Source organism: Anomaloglossus baeobatrachus, chromosome 1, assembly GCF_048569485.1.
Source record: "Anomaloglossus baeobatrachus isolate aAnoBae1 chromosome 1, aAnoBae1.hap1, whole genome shotgun sequence".
Classification (NCBI taxonomy): Eukaryota; Metazoa; Chordata; class Amphibia; order Anura; family Aromobatidae; genus Anomaloglossus; species Anomaloglossus baeobatrachus.
Window position 1 is genome coordinate 324428237 of NC_134353.1, and position 20813 is coordinate 324449049.

Sequence of the window (20813 nt, forward strand, 5' to 3'; positions counted from 1 at the left end):
GCGTTTTTACCGCAGGAGCATTTTTTTGTGCTTTTTTTGGGGCCAAAACCACTTCATTTTAAGATGCACTGTGTGAACATAGCTTTACAAAGTAAAAAATATAGCGCGTTATTCCTATGCAATAAGACTGTAGTGTAAGTATACTGCTATATAAAATATAAATGCATTATATATCTGTGATGAAACAGTGGTGAATACAACACACTGTTTTATAGGAAGCATGAAGTTAATATAATATAAAAAAAAATTGAGAAACAAAATTGATTACTCTAAAGTCACTAAAAAAAAAGTTATACTAAGGGGAAGAGCGTGTATAAAATAAGACAAAAAACTGGCCGCCTTTGACCTGATAATAGATCCTCCTTAAATCTATTTCTGCCTTAGTTCAGTAGCCATATAATCTAATTATTGTTTTTCTTATGTAAGTTTATGGCAGCCACTGTTCAGTTGTTTTTTACTGCACTATTAAATAGTATCATTTACCACCTTGTATGACTCTGCGCAGTTTAATTTGTGTTTTATGTTTTTTGTTTCTGCACGTCGAAAAAGAACTGATATTTGTGAATAGTGACTTCTATCACCAACATATGCCTTATCTGATTAGTACATACGCAAACAGAGAAATACTAAGCAAAATTACATATAGGTGATCTTGTGCAAAAAATGTAAGTTAGTTTCCACAGAAGACATACAATTTTATCAATGATTTTCTCCTGGACACTTCCAAAAAATTGCTTTGGTCCACTACTTCAATCCTGGCAGTTAACCTTTCAAAGGGAGCAAGGCTCATGAAGCATTATTGCTGTTTAGAACCATGTTAAGCAAGAAAAATATTTTTTTTTGTACAGATGAAATGTCTCAGTGCTTCAGAAATATAGCATTGAGGTCATATACAAATTAGCCTGGAAGAGCATTCAACTAGTATAGGTGCATCAACACAACCCACTGCCACACTGAATGCACTTGGGTACGCAAATCATCAAGATCTACTGCTGGCAGCTCCGTTTGCAATTGACGACCTATAAAGTCCTAGATTTACGTAATGGGACACAAGTCTTGAGATCGTGCAGGCCATGGTATCACATTTAGACATTTAGATCAAGCAGACTGCTCACAGTAGCACAAGTAATGTGCAGAGTGGTGTTATCGTGGTATAAAACGTCTATAGAGACAGCTCAAATAAATGGCTGTTTCACTGGTTCCTGCACATCAATGTAATGCTGAGCTGTTATGGACTTTGTTATAAAGACAATAGGGGTCCATTCGCTGACATTATGCCACCCCACACAAGGTATATACTTCGTTTAGGATAAGTGTGATGTTCCCTCATCATAATGGCCTCTTAATTGACCTCATATCACCACCTTGATAGCCTTTGAGAGTGTAGATCAAGACAATTATGGAGGCTGGAATGGAGGTCTAACCTGTTCAGCGATGAGGCCTGATTTTGTCTTGGGTGCAATGCTAACCTGAGATTGGTCTGTAGACCTAGTGGGCCAAGCCATGACAAGACCGTCATGAGGGAATGTCACACCAGTTCTACTTCTGGGTTTATGGTGTGGGCTGGCATAATAGTCAGTAGGCAGACTCCACTAGTCTTCATTCCTTCTACACTAACACCTCAACGTTTCATTGATTTGTTCACGGAACCAATGGTACGGCCATTACTTCTGCATATCCTAGGAGCTGTTTTTCAACATGACAACACCTAGCCGCATAATGCTTGTGCTACTGTTACTAGCCTGCATGGCCTAAACATACTACCATGGTCTGTAGCATCTTTAGACTTGTGTTCAATCAAGTACATCGATCGGCACTTGCAAAGGTAACAACCAGTAGCCAATCTTGATGATTTGTGGGCCCAAGTGCAAGGCAGAACATTTCACATACAACCATTAATAACCTCACTGATAGCATAGCAAGGTGTTCAAGTGCATGTATTCCTGCACATGGTGGTCATTTTGGGTACTGAATAAATCAAGATGTTTTGAAAATGTTTCCACTTTTTTATCATTTACAGTTCATTAACTTATCTAATACTGTGAGTTCCATAATTCCCCTGACTTTCTTCTTGGCATTGCAATGTTGAGGAGTATATAACATAAAATAATCTCACATATTGGTAATTCTTAGAACCTATACTTTAATTTTGTACACTTTGTTTAGGTCAGCTAAGGGGCTAAGAAAACAGTTAATCTTTTTTGTATACAGTAGAACCTCGCTTAACGAGTAACCCACTTAACGAGAATTTCGCTTAACAAGCAAAGCTTTCTGTAAATTTGTAACCCGCTTTACGAGAAAGCTTTGCTGGATGAGCAAAATCCTCACCGCACACACTTCCGGTTTCGTACATCCACCGCGCTCTAACCCGCACTTGCAGTCTACACAAACACACACATGTACGCACAAACACACACAAACACACACGCATGCACACACATACAGTATTATGCTCACCTTACCTTCCGTTCCACCGCCGGCCTCATAGTTCTTGTAGTTCCTGGGTACATCGCGACGTCCTCGCGGCGAACTACAAGTACCATGAGGCCGGTTGTGGAACGGAAGGTAAGGTGAGCATATAATATGTGTACCTTCCGTTTCATCGCTGGTCTCCTGGGTCCTGTAGTGCGCCGCTCCGCTCCGCTCCACTCCAGACATCGGCATCCATAGCGACGAAGCAGGAACTTCCTGGGTCCTGTCACTGCTACTCAAAGGCAGCGCGCTGGCCAATCAGAGGCAAGCGGTTCTGCCTTTTGATGTCAGCGCTCTGGCAGAGGAAGTTCCGCCCTTGTCGTTATGGTTACCCGATACACGGCCCGCACCGGAGAACAGCAAGTCCCAGGAGACCGGCGATGGAACGGAAGGTAAGGTGAGCATATAATGTGAGTTTGTGTGAGTTTGTGTGAGTTGAATAGGGGACCAGGATGGGACATTTAACAAGTTGTGGAACGAATTATCTGCATTGCAATGATTTCCTATGGGAAATCTTGCTCTGCTGAACGAGTAACTTGATTAACAAGTACATAAGCAAGGTTCCACTGTACTTTATTAAATTTTAAGGGGTTTACAATAACAGGGGAGGGGGTAATTGAAGTATTTAAAATGCATTCTTAAAAATATTTTTGAAATAACAAAGAATGTGAAGAGGAAGGGAAGAAAAGGTAGGCTAAAAGTGGATGGGGAAGGGGTATTGGAGGGGAGGTGAGAATGGAAGGAGTTAGGGAATATAAAGGGGGAGGAGAAAGGGAAGGAGGAAAACGTTGAGGCAATTCGTTAAGTTTCAAAGTCAAGCAAGATTATAAACGCATTTTCATTTAGCACAGTAAATAAACACATTCGGAAATAACATATTACATTTATATTATTTTGAGAATGCCAAGGAACTAAGTCAAATCAAGGTTTGGCATGTATTTCTGGGACCAAAGAGACCATCTTATTTTTAACGCAATAATTAATAATTTTATTCATTTATAGAGGTCTATTAATTTCACAGCGCTTTACATACATTGGCAACACTGTCCCTGTACCGCCCCGCGGGCTCGGCTGCGACTGCCGAGCGGATCCGTGCTCGTACTGCGGGTGGTGGCTCGAGCCTCTCACGGACCCGGGGGTCACGTCGCTCTGCAAGGGAGTTCGCGCTACACGCGGGGATTTGGGTGTTTTTGGTTTGAAGTGATAGTTCGTGATGCCACCCACGGGTTGTGGTGATTGTAGACACCACCGCTGCGGTGAAGGTGTGGGGGCCCCCGGGAGCGGTGAGTAGCGCAGCTAGGTGTTGACCCCTCCGTGGGTAGGGGATGTTGGTCCCAGGGTCCGGTGGGCCAGGGCCCGGGTGCAGGGTGTAGTGTTGCGGTGCAGCGCCGGATGGCACTGGTGTACTCACTCTGACACAAGACACTGGAGTCGCTGGTAAACCAAACGGAGTGATGAACGCAGCCGGCTGCAGCTTTTCCCAGGTTAGGTTGGTAATGTCTGCCTTTCTCCTGCACCTCTGTATGTGAATCTTGACTTCTGTGCCTAGGCACCGGTAGTCCGCTCTCCGAAGTGTATCTGTTGTAGGAGCCCGTTTGCCCGCAGACGCTGGCCCTTTGGATCTCTGGCCCTTGGCGGTTGCACTTATCCAGAATGGTTGGGCTGTTGCCTTCAATCGGGACTTAGGTGAGAATGAACCCCTGAAGTCCAGACCGGAATCAGTTAATTTAACTATGGTGGTGGCTTCTAGCCTAGTTCGGGGTCTGAGTACCCTGCCTCGTGCTCCGGTATCCAGTTGGCTCCCCGGTTCGGTTCCGGTGGGCCACTACTCTGTCCCGGTCCCTTACGATTCCACCGGTCATATTCCCAGTCTCCTGCAGGTGGCCACTACCGTCTGCCTCCTTGCCAATGGTGACTGGGCTCCAACCCAGCCACCGGAGTAGTCTTTGGCAGGCCTGAGCACAGGTCTGCTTCTGGACTTGAACTTGAACTTTCCAGGGCCTGAGCTAGACTTCAACTCGACTACCACTACTGGGGTTCCCACCTCCAGGCCTGTGAACTACTCGGTGGGTGGAGCCAACCGCCTGGCTCCACCCCCCTGGTGTGGACATCAAACCTGGAGGGTGGTGACAAGGCTTTTAGTTTGACTGCTGTTACCTAACAGGGAAGGGGGTGTTTATTGTTGTTGTGTCTACCTTGGACGACCTGGATAGTCCAGGGCATCACATCCCCATTGGTGCTCACAATTTACAGTCCCTATCTGTATGTCTTTGGAGTGTGGGAGGAAACCGGAGCACCCGGAGGAAACCCACGCAAACACGGGGAGAACATACAAACTCCTTGCAGATAGTTTCCTTGGTGGGATTTGAACCCAGGACCCCAGCGCTGCAAGACTGCAGTGCTAACCACTGAGCCACCGTGTCGCAATATTATACTCATATAAATTATGAGCTGAAACCCTGTCCGTAACTTCTGAAATAGATGGTATTCTTTCTTCTCTCCAGTTGGCTGCTAATAAATTCTTAATAACTAAGAAAATGTGACAGACAATGTATCTATTTTTTTTCTCGTATTCTTCTAACCCTATGGAAAGAATAACCAATTCTGGAGTAAGATTTATATCTTTTGTAGTTAATTGCTTTAAGAGGTCTCTTTTTTTGAAGCTCCAAAATTAAAGTAAAAACAAGTAAGCACTAAGGCTATATTCACATGTTGCGTTTTTGCATGGTTTTTTTTATTGGTTTTATGCACATAAATGGCTGTTTTTTACAGTACCATCAAAATTTATGAGATTCCAGAATCTCAAGCAACACACAACCACACACTTGCTTTTTTTTCCTGACTGAAATGGAAAATTACTGCATTTTTGAAAGAAGCAAGCCTGGATTGTGTGGGATCGCTTGTCTCCCAGAATGCTCAATGGCGGAAGGAGGAGGATCAGAGAGAGGATTATGTGGTCCAGACACTTGGCTAGTGAGTCTGGACTGGGTGGTGCTGGGAAACAGACTGGAAGAATTGTCTGCCATCCAACTGACTATCTGTTTGCATTTTTCTGGCTTCAACAGTGGTGTCCCGTGCCCCCCTGCAAAGTGGGAAAGGAAGATGGGTCTAGATGATGTCTGTGTTTGTTGTTCTCCCGCAGCAAGCAGTTTGCCCTGGCCCAAAGCCTCTGCGTTCACCATCATGAATGGGACGTCCATTTCCCCATCCCAAACCGCAAACCTTGCTCATTTTAAATTAGGTATGCAGCTAAGAACGGTATTATTTGAGAATGCCATTATTTGGATTAGCTCCGAAAATCACTTTTGGGTTAACGTTAGCAGCAGCAAAGAATGTAAGCAATAATCCCTTTCTAGATGCCTCTAATACACTATCTCTTCTCCAGCAGCTGTCCCTACACTAATTGCAGATAAGAGCAGAATTATTCGAGAATAGAAAAGATTTGAATTAATCCTGAAAATGACTTCTAAATTATTGTAGCAGGAGCAAGACAAAAATGACTAGCAGACTACCCTTTTTCAAGCAGCTCGCCCTACACTATTTCTGGGGTACAGTGTACCAAGCATGGCATCACCGGCTTTTATATAGGCCTGATGACACAACGCAGCAGACCAATCACAGTAATTCCAATAGTCAAACAGCTACAAAACATGTGGGGCAGAGACTCAAGCCTGGCGCTCAAGCACAACGATACTCGATCGACTACCGAGCGTGCCAAGCACTCAAATGCTTGACCTAGTACAGTGCACTACCGAGCATGCGTGCTCATCACTAGTGGTATCTAAATAATTCAACACAGCTATTAATGTCTAAACTGCTGATAACAAAAGTGAGAACACCCCTAAGTGAAAATGGCCAAATTGTGCCAAAAGTGTCAATATTTTGTGTGTCCACCATTATTTTCAAGCACTGCCTTAACTCTCTTGGACATGGAGTCACTGGAAATTCACAGGAGCCACTGGAATCCTCTTCCACTCCTCCATGACAACATCATGGAGATGGTAAATGTTAGAGACCCTGCTCAAGAGGGTTTAGGTCTGGAGACATGCTTGGCCAGTCCAGCACCCTTACCATCAGTTTCTTTAGAAAGGCAGTGGTCATCTTGGAGGTGTGTTTGGGGTTGTAATCATATTGGAATTTGGCCCTGTTACACAGTTTCAACATGTACTGTGGTATACTTCAGTATGTAACACTACATGTTGGCATTCATGGTTCCTTCAATGAACTATAGCTCCCCACAGCTAGCAACAGTCAAGCAGCCCCAAACCATGACACTCCCACCACCATGCTGGACTATAGGCAAGACACACTTGTCTTTGTACTCTCAACTGGTTGCCGCTGAAACAAATAAGTTTATTTTGAGTTCATAAGACCACAGGACATGGTTCCAGTAATACATTTTCTTCAGCAAACTGTTTACGGGCCTTTTTGTGCATCTTTAGAAGAGGCTTCCTTTTTGGATGACACCCATTCAGACCAACTTGATGCAGTGTGCGGCAAATGGTCTGAGAACTTACAATCTGACCCCTCACCCTTCTAACGTTGAAAAGAAAACCTCTGGATATGATGCTGAGCATGTGTAGGTGTTTGTCTGGAGTGTGTCATTGTAGTCTTTGTTTAGATGACTTGTTAAATACAATGTAACCTTGTGTTCTTTTTCTGTGTGACGATTGTACGTTTAAATGAGTATGAATATAACACATTATCTTTCAGTATAATTGCATGTGATATCTAGGCAAAGGGCAGCCACATCTATTGTGAGTATGTATATACAGTATGTGGATATATGTATGTATATGTTTATGTATTTATGTGTACATGTGTATAAATATGAGTGTGTATATGTATGTATAAGTATACAGTGACAAGCAAAAGGGTAACAATGTTTTGAACTTTTGACTTTCAGACTCCATATCTCACCATCCACTACAACTTTGAACGTGAGATTACCTTTATTTTTTAGACAATCATTTCAGCTATATCATACATACATTTGACTTGCAACTATTTAGCATATGATTAGTTATTAGTTATACAGATTATTGTCATGTTACTGCATTGTTACTGTTTTGCTCCTCGTGTTTGAAAAATATTTTGGTTCCTGTATACTATAAATTACAAGCTATTCTCACAATTCCTAATGGCTCAGTGGTTTATTACGTTTTTTTCCAAGTGAAAATCACTGGTTCGGATGGAGAATCAGCCATGAAGAAGATCTCCCAAGGAAAAAGGAACAGCATCATCCAGCTCATCGATAACCATGTCTCAGACAAGAAAATTGACAAACTACATCATGTGACTGCTGTGACAGTTGTAAGAATAAGCAATCAAGTCTGTCCATTCATTCAAAAGCCAAGAGGTGGACATCCAGACAAAATATTGGAGAAAACAAGTCGGCTCATCATAAGGTCTATCTTTTCTGGTGCAACAAACATGGCAGTACAAGTGGCTTGTATGCTAGTGAGATCACAGACATCCATATAAGCACTGTTCGACGCACGTTACACAAATATGGAATGGTGCCCCGAAAAACGGTGATGAAGCCTCAACTTCAACATCTTCATAAAAAGCGTTTGCTCGAGTTTGTGGAAACGTGAACAGTAGAACATTTGAAACAGGTGATTTGGAGTGATGAAACAAAAGTAAATAGGCTAGGCTCTGATGGGTGCAAATACAGTATATAAATTACTTAAATGATTATCAATACAAGATATAAAATATTGATCATAACACTGGCAAAGTATGTTAGCAACTGCACTCCTACCTAGCTGGCCTCCACTATTGGGGCCACACAGATACCACGCTCTAGCTACTGAGGCCTATGCTATGCCCTACCATGTGCGCACAATGATAAAGATTCACGGTACCACAGAAGGGGGTGGTGATCAGTCCAGTCCCAAGGGTTCAGTCCTTTGATTTTTGTCAGTGCGCTCTTCCAGCAGAGTAGGGGGGAGCTTTTCTTCTAACATGGACCCGGAATCTCTGGACTCCTCCGTATGGAGTCTTCTCCTTGGTTCGGAATTGCTGGCCTTGTTATCTTCTTCTCAGTTTGGTACTCACCCAACAGTGACCGGGGGCTTTCACGGTCCGGATCTTGATAACTGTCTCGCACAGCCGTCACTGTTCCTCTTTTGACACCATGATTCTCAGAACCCACAGAAGCAGTGTCTCTCTCCCTCTCTGCACACACAGGCCCAACTTATCCTGTCCCTGCCCAAATCTCTTCTGTCTCTCATTCTCCCTTTCCCGCTCTTTTTGGCCAGGTTAGTTCAAAAAATCTTAGTTACAGAGGAGGCGAGGGCTGAACTGACCAGTCAATAGTACACAGGAAACAGGGAAGCACTGTCTCTTAAAGGTGAAGAGCTTTCTACTCTTTGTAGGGGTGATATCCCTACACATGTGAAAGGGATTTTGAAGATCCCATTATCTTGTATTGTACAGATTTGTAATGTGGAATCTGCAACGTGTCACCTGAGCCTAAGGGGTACTTCACACACAGCGCGATCGCTACTGAGATCGCTGCTGAGTCACGTTTTTTGTGACCTCATTAGCGATCTCGCTGTGTGTGACACTGAGCAGCGATCTGGCCCCTGCTGTGAGATCGCTGCTTGTTACACACAGCCCTGGTTCGTTTTTTTATTGTTGCTCTCCCGCTGATAAGCACACATCGCTGTGTGTGACAGCGAGAGAGCAACAATCCTGAATGTGCAGGGAGCAGGAGCCGGCGTCTGACAGCCTGCGGTAAGCTGTAACTAAGGTAAACATCGGGTAACCAAGGTGGTTACCCGATATTTACCTTCGTTACCAGCCTCCGCAGCTCTCCCGCTGCCAGTGCCGGCTCCTGCTCCCTGCACACGCTAAGTTAAGCGGTGTGAGCTGGTAACTAAGGTAAACATCGGGTAACCATAGCCGATGTTTACCTTAGTTACCAGTGTCCGCAGCTTCCAGACGCCGGCTCCGTGCAAGCGCAGCGTCGCTTGCATGTCGCTGCTGGCTGGGGGCTGGTCACTGGTCGCTGGTGAGATTTGCCTGTTTGACAGCTCACCAGCGACCATGTAGCGATGCAGCAGCGATCCTGACCAGGTCAGATCGCTGGTCGGATCGCTGCTGCATCGCTAAAGTGTGAAGGTACCCTAAAGGTACCGTCACACATAACGAGATCGCTAGCGAGATCGCTGCTGAGTCACTGTTTGGTGACGCAGTAGCAATCCCGTTAGCAATCTCGTTATGTGTGACATCTACCAGCGATCAGGCCCCTGCTATGAGATCTCTAGTCGTTGCAGAATGGTCCAGGCCATTTTCTTCAAAGGTGATGTCCTGCTGAGCAGGACACATCGCTGTGTTTGACACTGTGTGACAGGGTCACAGTGACTGCTGAGATCGTTATACAGGTCGCTACTGCGACCTGTATTGTTCCTGCATCGCTGGTAAGATCTGACTGTGTGACATCTCACCTGCGATCTCCCAGCGACTTACCTGCGATCCTTATCAGGTCACATCGTTTTCGGGATCGCTGGTAAGTCGTTGTGTGTGACTGGGCCTTAAGCTTTGACAATTTATCACCTATCCTCAGGATAAGTGGTAAGTAAGCTGATCATTGGGGATTCAATAACAGAACTCAGAGCTCCTCTATTGGAATAAAGCAGACAATGAGTGGAGCAGTGCTTTGCATGTAGGACCAACACTCCATTAAAATGGAGAACTCCAGAGCCCCATTCCTTCCTCACGGCACTGGACCGCAGTGGCGCTCCCTGTCTTTGCATACATGCACTTGCTGTACTACTGATGTCACCGCTCTGCGCTGGGAATCATGATGCAAAAAGTACAGCACTTGATCGGTTTACCGCCAAAGAAGATGTAACATAAAGCTAGATCTTTTTTTAACTTTGGTGGTCAAACTATATCCCAATTCACTAACCTTACAATACAATGAAGCAGCCATATCTTGTGATCCTTAGCTGCAAGAAGTGTTATGGCCAGGGTCACCATGTATCCTCAGCCTTACTACTACCAATCAAGAAGAAGGGTTGGAAATTGGAAACTAATATTTCTATTTAAGCTAACAATTTTGCTAATGATGCAGAAAATGATTGGCTCGTTCACATTTGTTTGTTACTTCATTGATCAGTTTTAGCCATTTTTTGTACATGGCATTAGGATGATTTGTGATCCGAAAGCACTTGAGTATGCAAGGTGTTTTGTATCTTCTTGATATAAAGGAGGATATTCCTCCAATTTTTAGACTTTTTTAATAAAAATAGGTGTTTTAGTTTTTTCTCCTGTGAGATTTACATTTGAACAAAGCACGAATCAACATCTTTTAGGCTATGTGCACACGCTGCGTTTTTTTGACGCTGCGTTTTTGTGCGTTTTTGGCCGCTAAAAACGCACAAAAACGCACCTGCGTCGAAAAAACGCGGCAAAAAACGCACGCGTTTTGCCGCGATTTGGTGCGTTTTTTTGCTGCGTTTTGCTGCGTTTTTGCTCACTGCGTCCTTATGCGTTTTTTATCAGTGAACAAAAAAAAAAAAAGGTCTGATGTCATTTCCTTCTTCAATGTGTTCTTCATTCTCCACTAGTGTATGCAGAAGAGCAGACAGCTGCAGAACTACAAGGCTCAGCATCCTCGATCCAATAGTGTATGCAGGACAGCAGCTGTCGAACTACAAGGCTCAGCATCCTCCATCCAATAGTGTATGCAGGAGAGCAGACAGCAGCTGTCGAACTACAAGGCTCAGCATCCTCCTTCCAGGACTGTATGCAGGATTTCTTTGCCCCCCCCAAAAAAAAAAAATGACGTGGGCTTCGCCATATTTTTGTATGCTAGCCGGGTACAGCAGGCAGGTACGGGCTGCCCCCAACCCCCAGCTGCCTATTTGTACCCGGCTGGGAACCAAAAATATAGGGAAGCCCTTTTTTTTTAAATTATTTCATGAATTTCATGAAATAATTTAAAAAAAAAAAATGACGTGAGCTTCGCCCCATTTTTGAGTCCAGCCGGGTACAACTAGGCAGCTGGGGATTGGAATCCACAGTGCAGGGTGCCCATGCTTTCTGGGCACCCCCGCTGTGAATTGCAGTCCCGCAGCCACCCCAGAAAATGGCGCTTTCATAGAAGCGCCATCTTCTGGCGCTGTATCCAACTCTTCCGGCTGCCCTGATGCCGGGTGGCTAGCCAGGTAATAATGGAGTTAGGGCTAGCTGTATATTAGCAGCTAGCCCTAAGCCCGAAATTCATGGTGTCACGCCAATATTAGACATGGCCACCATGAATTTCTAGTAAAGATAAAAAAAAAACACAACACAGAAAAATATTTTTATTAGAAATAAAACACAACACAATTAGTGACTCCATCTTTATTGAAATAAACCCCCCTCCGCAGTAATCCTGGGTCAGGGTCCCGCGCCGTCCAATCAGGATCCAATATCATCTGATCGGTTTGCTGGAAGGCAAAGCGATCAGATGATCTGTCAGGATCAAGTGCCTGAATCCCATCACACATCAGCTGATTGTATAAACGCCGATTATACAATCAGCAGATGCATCAGTAGAAAAAAAAAAAAAAATAATACTCACTTATGTGCTGAATTACCGGCAGCTCCCGGAGCGATGGGGCAGGAGTCTGATCCCCTCCGATCGCTGCAGCAGCTGCCGGTAATCAGGGATGAAGTCTCCTGACGCATCTGCTGATACCGGCCGGGCGCCCGCGTCAGCCCGAGACTCGATCAGCTGATGCGTCAGGTGACTGCATCAGGTGATCCATCGCCAGGTCCTGCAAGCAAGGTCCTGCCCCGGGGAGACTGCACACAGCCGGAGCGGGAGCGGCGATACCGTGACAGGAGCTGGGAGCGGGCATGGCACCGCGAGGCTGCAGACAGGTGAGTATAACTTTTTTTTTTTTTATTCTACTGTTAACTTTTGTTTTCACAGCCGCTTCCATCTCCTGCCTGTACATGGCGCCGCACGGCAGCTGACATGCACAGGACGGGAGGTGGAAGCGACGGTGACGGTACCGGGAGGATTCACGCTTCTGTCTATACTGACAGAAGGAATCCTCTTCCTGTACATGTCACTTTACTACCCACCTCCTGCGCTTATAGCTGCGTTTTTGGTCTTAGAAACGCACCAAAACGCAGCTATTTGCGTTTCTCATTGCGTCTTTCAACATCCCATTGAACTCAATGGATGAAAAGCGCAGTGAAAAACGCGGGAATAATTGACATGCTGCGTTTTTGTGGTCACCACAAAAACGCAGCTGAAAAAAAACGCTGTGTGGGGACAGCAAAAATGAAAACTCATAGACTTTGCTGGGGAAGCAAAGTCATGCAGTTTTGAGGCCAAAAACGCACCCGAAAAACGCGCAAAAACGCCGAGAAAAACGCACCGTGTGCACATAGCCTTACTGTGATTGACATATATTCAAGGACTTCATCTACATATCTTAGAGAAGGAAATCTTACCATGAAGACAGTGCAGTTAGACAATCATTGTGTATTACCTGCTTAGTGGCTAGTGTCATCTCTACCGTGACTGCTATTACTTTACAATATGTGCTATTCTGTACTTTGTATGGTGATGTCTACATCACAGGTCACCTCGCATATTAACATTGTCACTGATTACAGGTTATATGTGCATCCTGCCCAGTGAACCATTGTTATGTACATTCATTTCCACCATGACCAATTTCCTCCCTCCAGACTGAAACTACTTCATTCCTCCCATTTTACAAAAGGCAATGTGCTACGATGATCTAAAGCCCAAAAGTAGAAGCCAGGGCTCTGTTGTTGAAACATAGTGAATGCTTATGGTTATAGTAAAAGTTAAAACAAATAGGAAATGGGCTTTATAGAGTGAATTTTCAATAATTCTTGTCTTTAATCAAGTTGTCAAAAATCTCTACATTTATGGATATGTAATAAAAATATTGATACATTTTTTTTATAATAGAATATCATCTAATATATAAAGCTGAATATGTATGTAAGTATGTATGTGTGTATGTCCGCTAAAGGAATCCGCACCGTCGCATTTACAATCACAAAATTTTGCACAGACACCCCATGTGACTCAGGGAACGTCATAGACTATGTTTTGACAAGAAAATTTAACCCCGCGCTTTACAGTTACTCTCCAAAAAACATGCCTCCATTAAAGTGAATGGAGCTGCGAGCTACAGGCTATTAATAGGAGCTATGATTGGTTGCTAAAGGAACAAAGGACATTCATAGTATAAGAAGCTTACGTGTGAGGTAATATGATGTCGGTGGAGAGACGGATAGAGAGAGAGACAGACAGACTGAGAGACAGAAAGACAGGCACAGACAGAGAAAGAGGCACACAGGGAAAGAGACAGAGACAGCCAGAGACAGATAGGAAAAAAAAGCCTGACAGATAGACAGAGATAGACAGAAAGACACACGGGGAAAGAGACAGACAGAGACAGACAAGGAAAGAGACAGACGGGGAAAGAAACAGAGAGACAGACAGACAAAGACAGACTGGGGAAAGAGACAGACAGGGAAAGACAGACGGGGAAAGACAGATGGGGAAAGAGACATACCTGGAAAGAGTCAGACGCGGAAAGAGTCAGACATGGAAAGAGTCAGACATGGAAAGAGTCAGACATGGAAAGAGTCAGACATGGAAAGAGTCAAACATGGAAAGAGTCAAACATGGAAAGAGTCAAACATGGAAAGAGACAGACAGACACAGAGATAGAGAGAGACAGACACAGAGAGGGAGAGAGACAGACACAGAGATAGAGAGAAATACAGACACAGAGATAGAGACAGACAGACACAGAGACACAAAGATAGAGAGAGACAGAGAGACTGATACAGATACAGACAGAGAGATAGACACAGACAGACACACAGAGACAGACAGGGAAAGAGACAGATAGGGAAAAAGACAGACAGAGAGACAGAGACAGACAGAGACTGTGAGAGAGACAGAGAGACAGTTACTATCTCGGGTACTACAGCTAGTTTAATATATTTGGCACAGACAATTGTAGGATAATGTGCGGTATATAAATGTCATTCAAAGGTCCATTTAAATGTCATACACAGTACTGTGCAAAAACTTTAGGCAGGTGTGCAAAAATGCTGCAAAGTAAGGATACTTTAATAAATAGAAGTGTTAATAATTTATTCTTATCAGTTAAGAAAATGCAAAGTGAAGTAATAAAAGAGAAATGTCTTCAAGTACCATGCCCCATTGACTTTTAGCCCACAAATCTCTGAATCTTGGAGCTAATGTAGAAACTTCTACCACACAATTTAGCAGATTGCCTAAGGTACCTGTACACCTATCAGGATTGTTCATACACTGTGTATAAGAACACTGCAATTAAAGAATACATGAATCCCACTATTGATGCATATGTTGAAAACAAAAGGTACGTCGTTAACATTTTTTGATCAAAAAGCATGACTGACATCCAACCATGACAAGGTGTAGCTCATATGAATGGTTCCTAGTGATTCACTTCTCTTTGTGCAACAGCGCAACAGCGTATTTGTACATTGGATTTAACTTAAAGGGGTTGTACAGGTTTGGTACGAAAGCTTGTAGTCATTCTATGTGACAGCAGACAAGTGAATCCTCAGAGTGATGTGCAATGTATCAGCATTCTCTGATGCCAGCAGCCAAGCCAGGTGGTCATATGACCACATTTATGTGATACGCGTACTTCCGGCCACATTTCGACTAGACATGTGGTACCTCAACTTGCATTGAGTGAGGCTGTGCAAATTTACACTGTGTCTAGAATTATTAGGCAAATGAGTATTTTGATCATATGATACTTTTTATACATGTTGTCCTACTCCAAGCTGTATAGGCTTGAGAGCCAACTACCAATTAAGTAAATCAGGTGATGCATCTCTGTAATGAGGAGGGGTGTGGTGTAATGACATCAACACCCTATATAAGGGGTGCATACTTATTAGGCATCTTCCTTTCCTTTGGTAAAATGGGTCAGAAGAGAGATTTGACGGGCTCTGAAAAGGCCAAAATTGTGAGATGTCTTGCCGAGGGATGCAGCAGTCTTGAAATTGCCAAACTCTTGAAGCGTGATCACCGAACAATCAAGCGTTTCATGGCAAATAGCCAACAGGGTCGCAAGAAGCGTGTTGGGCAAAAAAGGTGCAAAATAACTGCCCATGAGATGAGGAGAATCAAGAGTGAAGCTGCAAAGATGCCATTTGCCACCGGTTTGGCCATATTTCAGAGCTGCAATGTTACTGGAGTATCAAAAAGCACAAGGTGTGCTATACTCAGGGGCATGGCCAAGGTAAGGAAGGCTGAAAAACACCTACCTTTGAACAAGAAACATAAGATAAAACGTCAAGACTGGGCCAAGAAATATCTTAAGACTGATTTTTCAAAGGTTTTATGGACTGATGAAATGAGAGTGACTCTTGATGGGCCAGATGGGTGGCCCAGAGGCTGATCGGTAAACGGCAGAGGGCTCCACTCTGACTCAGACGCCTGCAAGGTGCAGGTGGAATACTGGTATGAAAACATTTATTCAAATGAACCCCAGAATTTCATAAAAAATACTTTTTATTAATTTTGCTAAAATCCACCCATAGGCAAACAAACAACGATGGGTATCATAATTAGGCAAAGATATAAATATCCTCAGTAATATAACCAACAATTATGGAAAACACCACTCCAAACCAAGAATTTTTGGTACTAATACTCCCACCAACTCCCCATCACATTTAGTTCATAATTAACCATCAATATCGACATAGATTCATACGATAGGACAACACATATGAAGAAAAGGAGGGAGAAAAGAAATGTAGGTCAGAGATAGTTAGATTAGTAAGAATAGCTGATGTAAATAATCTCCTTATCCTTTATGAATTTAACTAGAAGCCATCCCAAAACGCAAAGAAAGGTTGTTTGCCTCCATAAATGGCTAAAATCTCAGCCCAATTAATAATACCTCAGATACCTTTAAAATATTTTTTTTTCAGGCCACTTTTTCAGATTATATTGATACCTTTCAGTGTCCACATATTATTACTTTGATTGGCATAAAAAATGGAGACTGATATAGTTGTAGTGGGTGTTCATAACCCCCTACAAAGGAAACATCTTCCGGAAATGTTATTAATAAAAGTGTTATATTCTTTTATACTGTATTGTATTTTAGTGTTAGGGCACCCCCTAGTGGCCGGGTGGGACGGCTGTTGCCACCGGGGAGGAGGAGTCGGCTGGATGACTAGGGAAGGTCTGTGTGTGTGAAGGGAGTCGGATCCGGGACAGCAGTGTGTGACCATCGGTGGCAGTGTGTATGAGCGGAACATCAGGGGACGCCGGAGTAACGGAGGAGTACGCAACCTCAGAGGTCTGATTCCGCTGGTGTGGGTCCGGTGTGTGCTTGACCTAGGAGTGGGAGCCCGGAGAAGCGGAGTACCCAGGGCATATCCCCACTAGAGGGCGCGTTTGGACAGGTTGTCCCCAGCTCCACAGAAACTGCCGTATTTGCTGTCCGGATTTGTATGGTGCCAATAAATGTTATCTTTTATTGCAAGCAACTTTTGCCTGAGGACTGTTTGTGTACTACCGGACGAAGATACCGACACACACTGTTCCACTGAGCCAGTCCCCAGCATTAAAGGAGTGATGGAGCCAGGGGTGTGCCTGAAAGCTACCGCCGCCACGACTACACAGCCAGAGGCCTCCCTGGGACATCACTTCATGTGGCGTAGTCGGCAGGATGCGATTCCCCTGCCAGGAACCCAAGAAGCCGGAGACCAAGTAGTGCCGAGTGCACCGTATCCGGGCTATGAGAGAAGATTTCCAGTCCCATGGTGGGAGGAAGAAGTGCCCCAGGCGTTGGACCGGGCACAAGATGGCGGCGAGAGGGCCGTTATCTGCAAAGCTGAGGAAGAAAAGGCGCGAAAAGTTGGCGCCGAAAGAAGAGCCTGGGGCTGGCCGGTGCCGAGGAAGAGGCACAGAGTACTCCGCCCAAAGAGGGGAGGCGCCAGTCCCAGGGCATTGAAGACATACGGAGTGGGCGGTGTTCGGAAGAAAAAGAAGTACCGCCGCGGAGGAGTCAAGATGATGCATGAGGCTGGGGGAGGATTCTGTTTAAGAGCGGGAAACAAAGGCCCGCCTCCTCTTTCCTCAGTCTCAGCATCGACTCCGTCGCTACTGGACATACAGGAGACAGAGATGAACATGTCGGGGCAACCAGAGGAGCTGGCCACCACCATGGCTCTGGTCAGCCTAGGCCGGGGACGGCCTAAGTTTGCTACAGCCAGCGAGGCATCTCTTGTGGACCTGCCAATCGGACCGGGAGGTTCCACACGGCCTGAGAAAGTATCCTGGAAAACAACGTGGGATGCAAAGACCGGAGGCACCATCACGGAGGTCCGGGCCACATATGCCACGCACGCCCCTTGGGAGCCTCCACAGCCGGGTGCCGCTGCTACCCCAACCACCTCCTATGGAGTGCCGGCCGAAGAGCTCGCTGAGCAGTTGGAAGTAGACCACCTGGGCTTTGTCTGGGAGCCGGTCATCGTTCCGCCCTCCGTACCCTACCCCAGAGCTCCGTCCCCGGTGCCTGACCCTGTCCGGGAAGGTCTGGTGGCCGAAACCACATTCCGGGAGATGTTGGCCGGTCCCGCCGGAGAGGAGCTGGCTCTACAGTTGACTACCGGAGTGGTAGTAAAGTTCAACCAGCAGGAGGGGTACGGATTCATCCGAGAAGTAGAGACCGGAGATGACTACTTCTATAATAGAGTTCATCTCGATGTGGAAGGACTGCCCAAACGACTCCATACACTGTGGCCGGGCGAAAAAGTCCAATTTCTGCCGGACGCAGGAAGCCGCGGTTTGTTTGCTGTTGGCGTCTCCCGAATGCCGACCGCCTGGGAAGCGGAACAGTGGCAGCAGGAGCTGGAGTGGGAGGAACTGCAGGAGCGGCGCCGGAGCCATCCAAGACCGGTCTCGTCCGCACCCTCTCAACCCCGGCGCACCTTGTCCACTGCCCCGGAAGCATCATCTGGCCCGACCGCTGACCCGGAGAAGGTTCCCCCAGTGGTAGCGGTGACCCAAAGCGTTACCAACAAGCCGGTCATCGTCTTAGATGTGCCGTCACCTGCACCACAACCACCCCGGGCAGCGACGCCACCACCACCGCCGGGAGCAGAAGCAGCCGCGTCCGCGGAGCCACCTTTTGCCCCCGTGTCCTTTCGGAGGATCCGCCGCCAGCCGGGACAGTCTCTGGGAGCGTACATCCAGGCACAAGCGGAGGAGTGGAAGCGGGCCTGGCCCCCAGAGTAAGTTCCTACAGTCCATCTGTTTAAAGTCCGGTGCTGTTGTTTAGCCGGCAAAAGTTTTGTTGCAAGTTGTTATCCCTGTTGCGTCTCCGGGTGCCATCGAAAGACCGGGAGCGCTGTTAAGCCTCCGGGCGCCACCTAAAGACCGGGAGCGCTGTTGAGCCTCCGGGCGCCATCTAAGACCGGGAGTGCTGTTGAGCCTCCGGGCGCTACCAAGAGACCGGGAGCGCTGCTGCGCCGGCGAGCGCCCCTAAGGACCGGGAGCGCCGCTGAACTGGTGCCGCTGTTGTTGTGGACTGACCTAAAAGGTTTTTATGTTTTAATGTGTGGTTATAGTTAAGAGCCTTGCCGGGAGGCTCGGGTTTTAAGAGGGGAGGTATGTAGTGGGTGTTCATAACCCCCTACAAAGGAAACATCTTCCGGAAATGTTATTAATAAAAGTGTTATATTCTTTTATACTGTATTGTATTTTAGTGTTAGGGCACCCCCTAGTGGCCGGGTGGGACGGCTGTTGCCACCGGGGAGGAGGAGTCGGCTGGATGACTAGGGAAGGTCTGTGTGTGTGAAGGGAGTCGGATCCGGGACAGCAGTGTGTGACCATCGGTGGCAGTGTGTATGAGCGGAACATCAGGGGACGCCGGAGTAACGGAGGAGTACGCAACCTCAGAGGTCTGATTCCGCTGGTGTGGGTCCGGTGTGTGCTTGACCTAGGAGTGGGAGCCCGGAGAAGCGGAGTACCCAGGGCATATCCCCACTAGAGGGCGCGTTTGGACAGGTTGTCCCCAGCTCCACAGAAACTGCCGTATTTGCTGTCCGGATTTGTATGGTGCCAATAAATGTTATCTTTTATTGCAAGCAACTTTTGCCTGAGGACTGTTTGTGTACTACCGGACGAAGATACCGACACACACTGTTCCACTGAGCCAGTCCCCAGCATTAAAGGAGTGATGGAGCCAGGGGTGTGCCTGAAAGCTACCGCCGCCACGACTACACAGCCAGAGGCCTCCCTGGGACATCACTTCATAGTCAAAATATTGAAAGCAACCCCTCTATTAAATATAAGATAGAACTTATTTAAGAGAATTGCCAACAGGCCACATGCACCTGTTGATACAGATTATTACAGATTATTTAGAACCAGACAAAAAGCGGCCGCTTTTTTTTAATTTCCTGATCTGTGGAAGTGTGGTGCATATGGTCCACACTATGGAAGGAATGTGGAACCCTTGGAACGCTGCTCATGTCGGGCTCCATTACTGCTATGAATGTATCTTAGGTGTTTGGGATTCTTAATGAATTATTGAAATTTGGCATGCTCATGGATCCTACTGATAAAAAAGCCTCCTGATGAACCCCTTGCTTTGAATAGACAAGGGGGGAAACACGTCGAGGTAAAGGTCATCTTGGATGATTAAATGCTGGCAACCAAGCACAATATTTGTCTGGTCAGGATGAGGGAAATGGAAGTGGGATATATTGAAGTGGTAAAATCCTAATCCTACTAATCCCATGAAGATCTATGGAATTTCCTCTCTAATCATAGGAAGTTTCAAGTGGATGTGTAATGTGCATATGATCCATCTATCAAGAATTTGGACTTTACTAACCCATATTAACAAGTATCTGAGTAATTGGACTTTATTGTTATTTTGGCTGGTTCTAAATAATCTGTAATAATTTATACCAACAGGTGCATGTGTTATATCCTTGGCCTGTTGGCAATTCTCTTAAATAAGTTCTACCTTATATTTAATGGAGGGGTTGCTTTCAATATATTGACTATATCAGTGTCCATTTTTTCATGCCAATCCAAGTAATAATATGTGGACACTGATAGGTATAAATATAATCTGAAAAAAGTGGCCCGAAAATGTTTTATTTTAAAGGTATCTGAGGTATTGTTAATTGGGCTGCGATTTTAGCCATCTATGGAGGCAAACAACCTTTCTTTGCCTTTTGGGATGGCTTCTAGTTAATTTCATAAAGGATAAGGAAATTATTTACATCAGCTATTCTTACTAATCTAACTA

General features: G+C 45.5%; 1 protein-coding gene across 1 annotated transcript in view; it reads left to right on the forward strand.

Annotated features, from left to right (window-relative positions):
- The first annotated feature begins 17680 nt into the window (after positions 1 to 17680).
- The window catches only part of LOC142299118 (transmembrane protease serine 11D-like), a 165354-nt gene continuing 162221 nt past the window's right edge, over positions 17681 to 20813 (forward strand). Inside the window, exon 1 of the mRNA XM_075341811.1 lies at positions 17681 to 18192. Coding sequence (XP_075197926.1) covers positions 17681 to 18192 — 512 coding nt within the window. The remainder of the gene's footprint in view (positions 18193 to 20813) is intronic.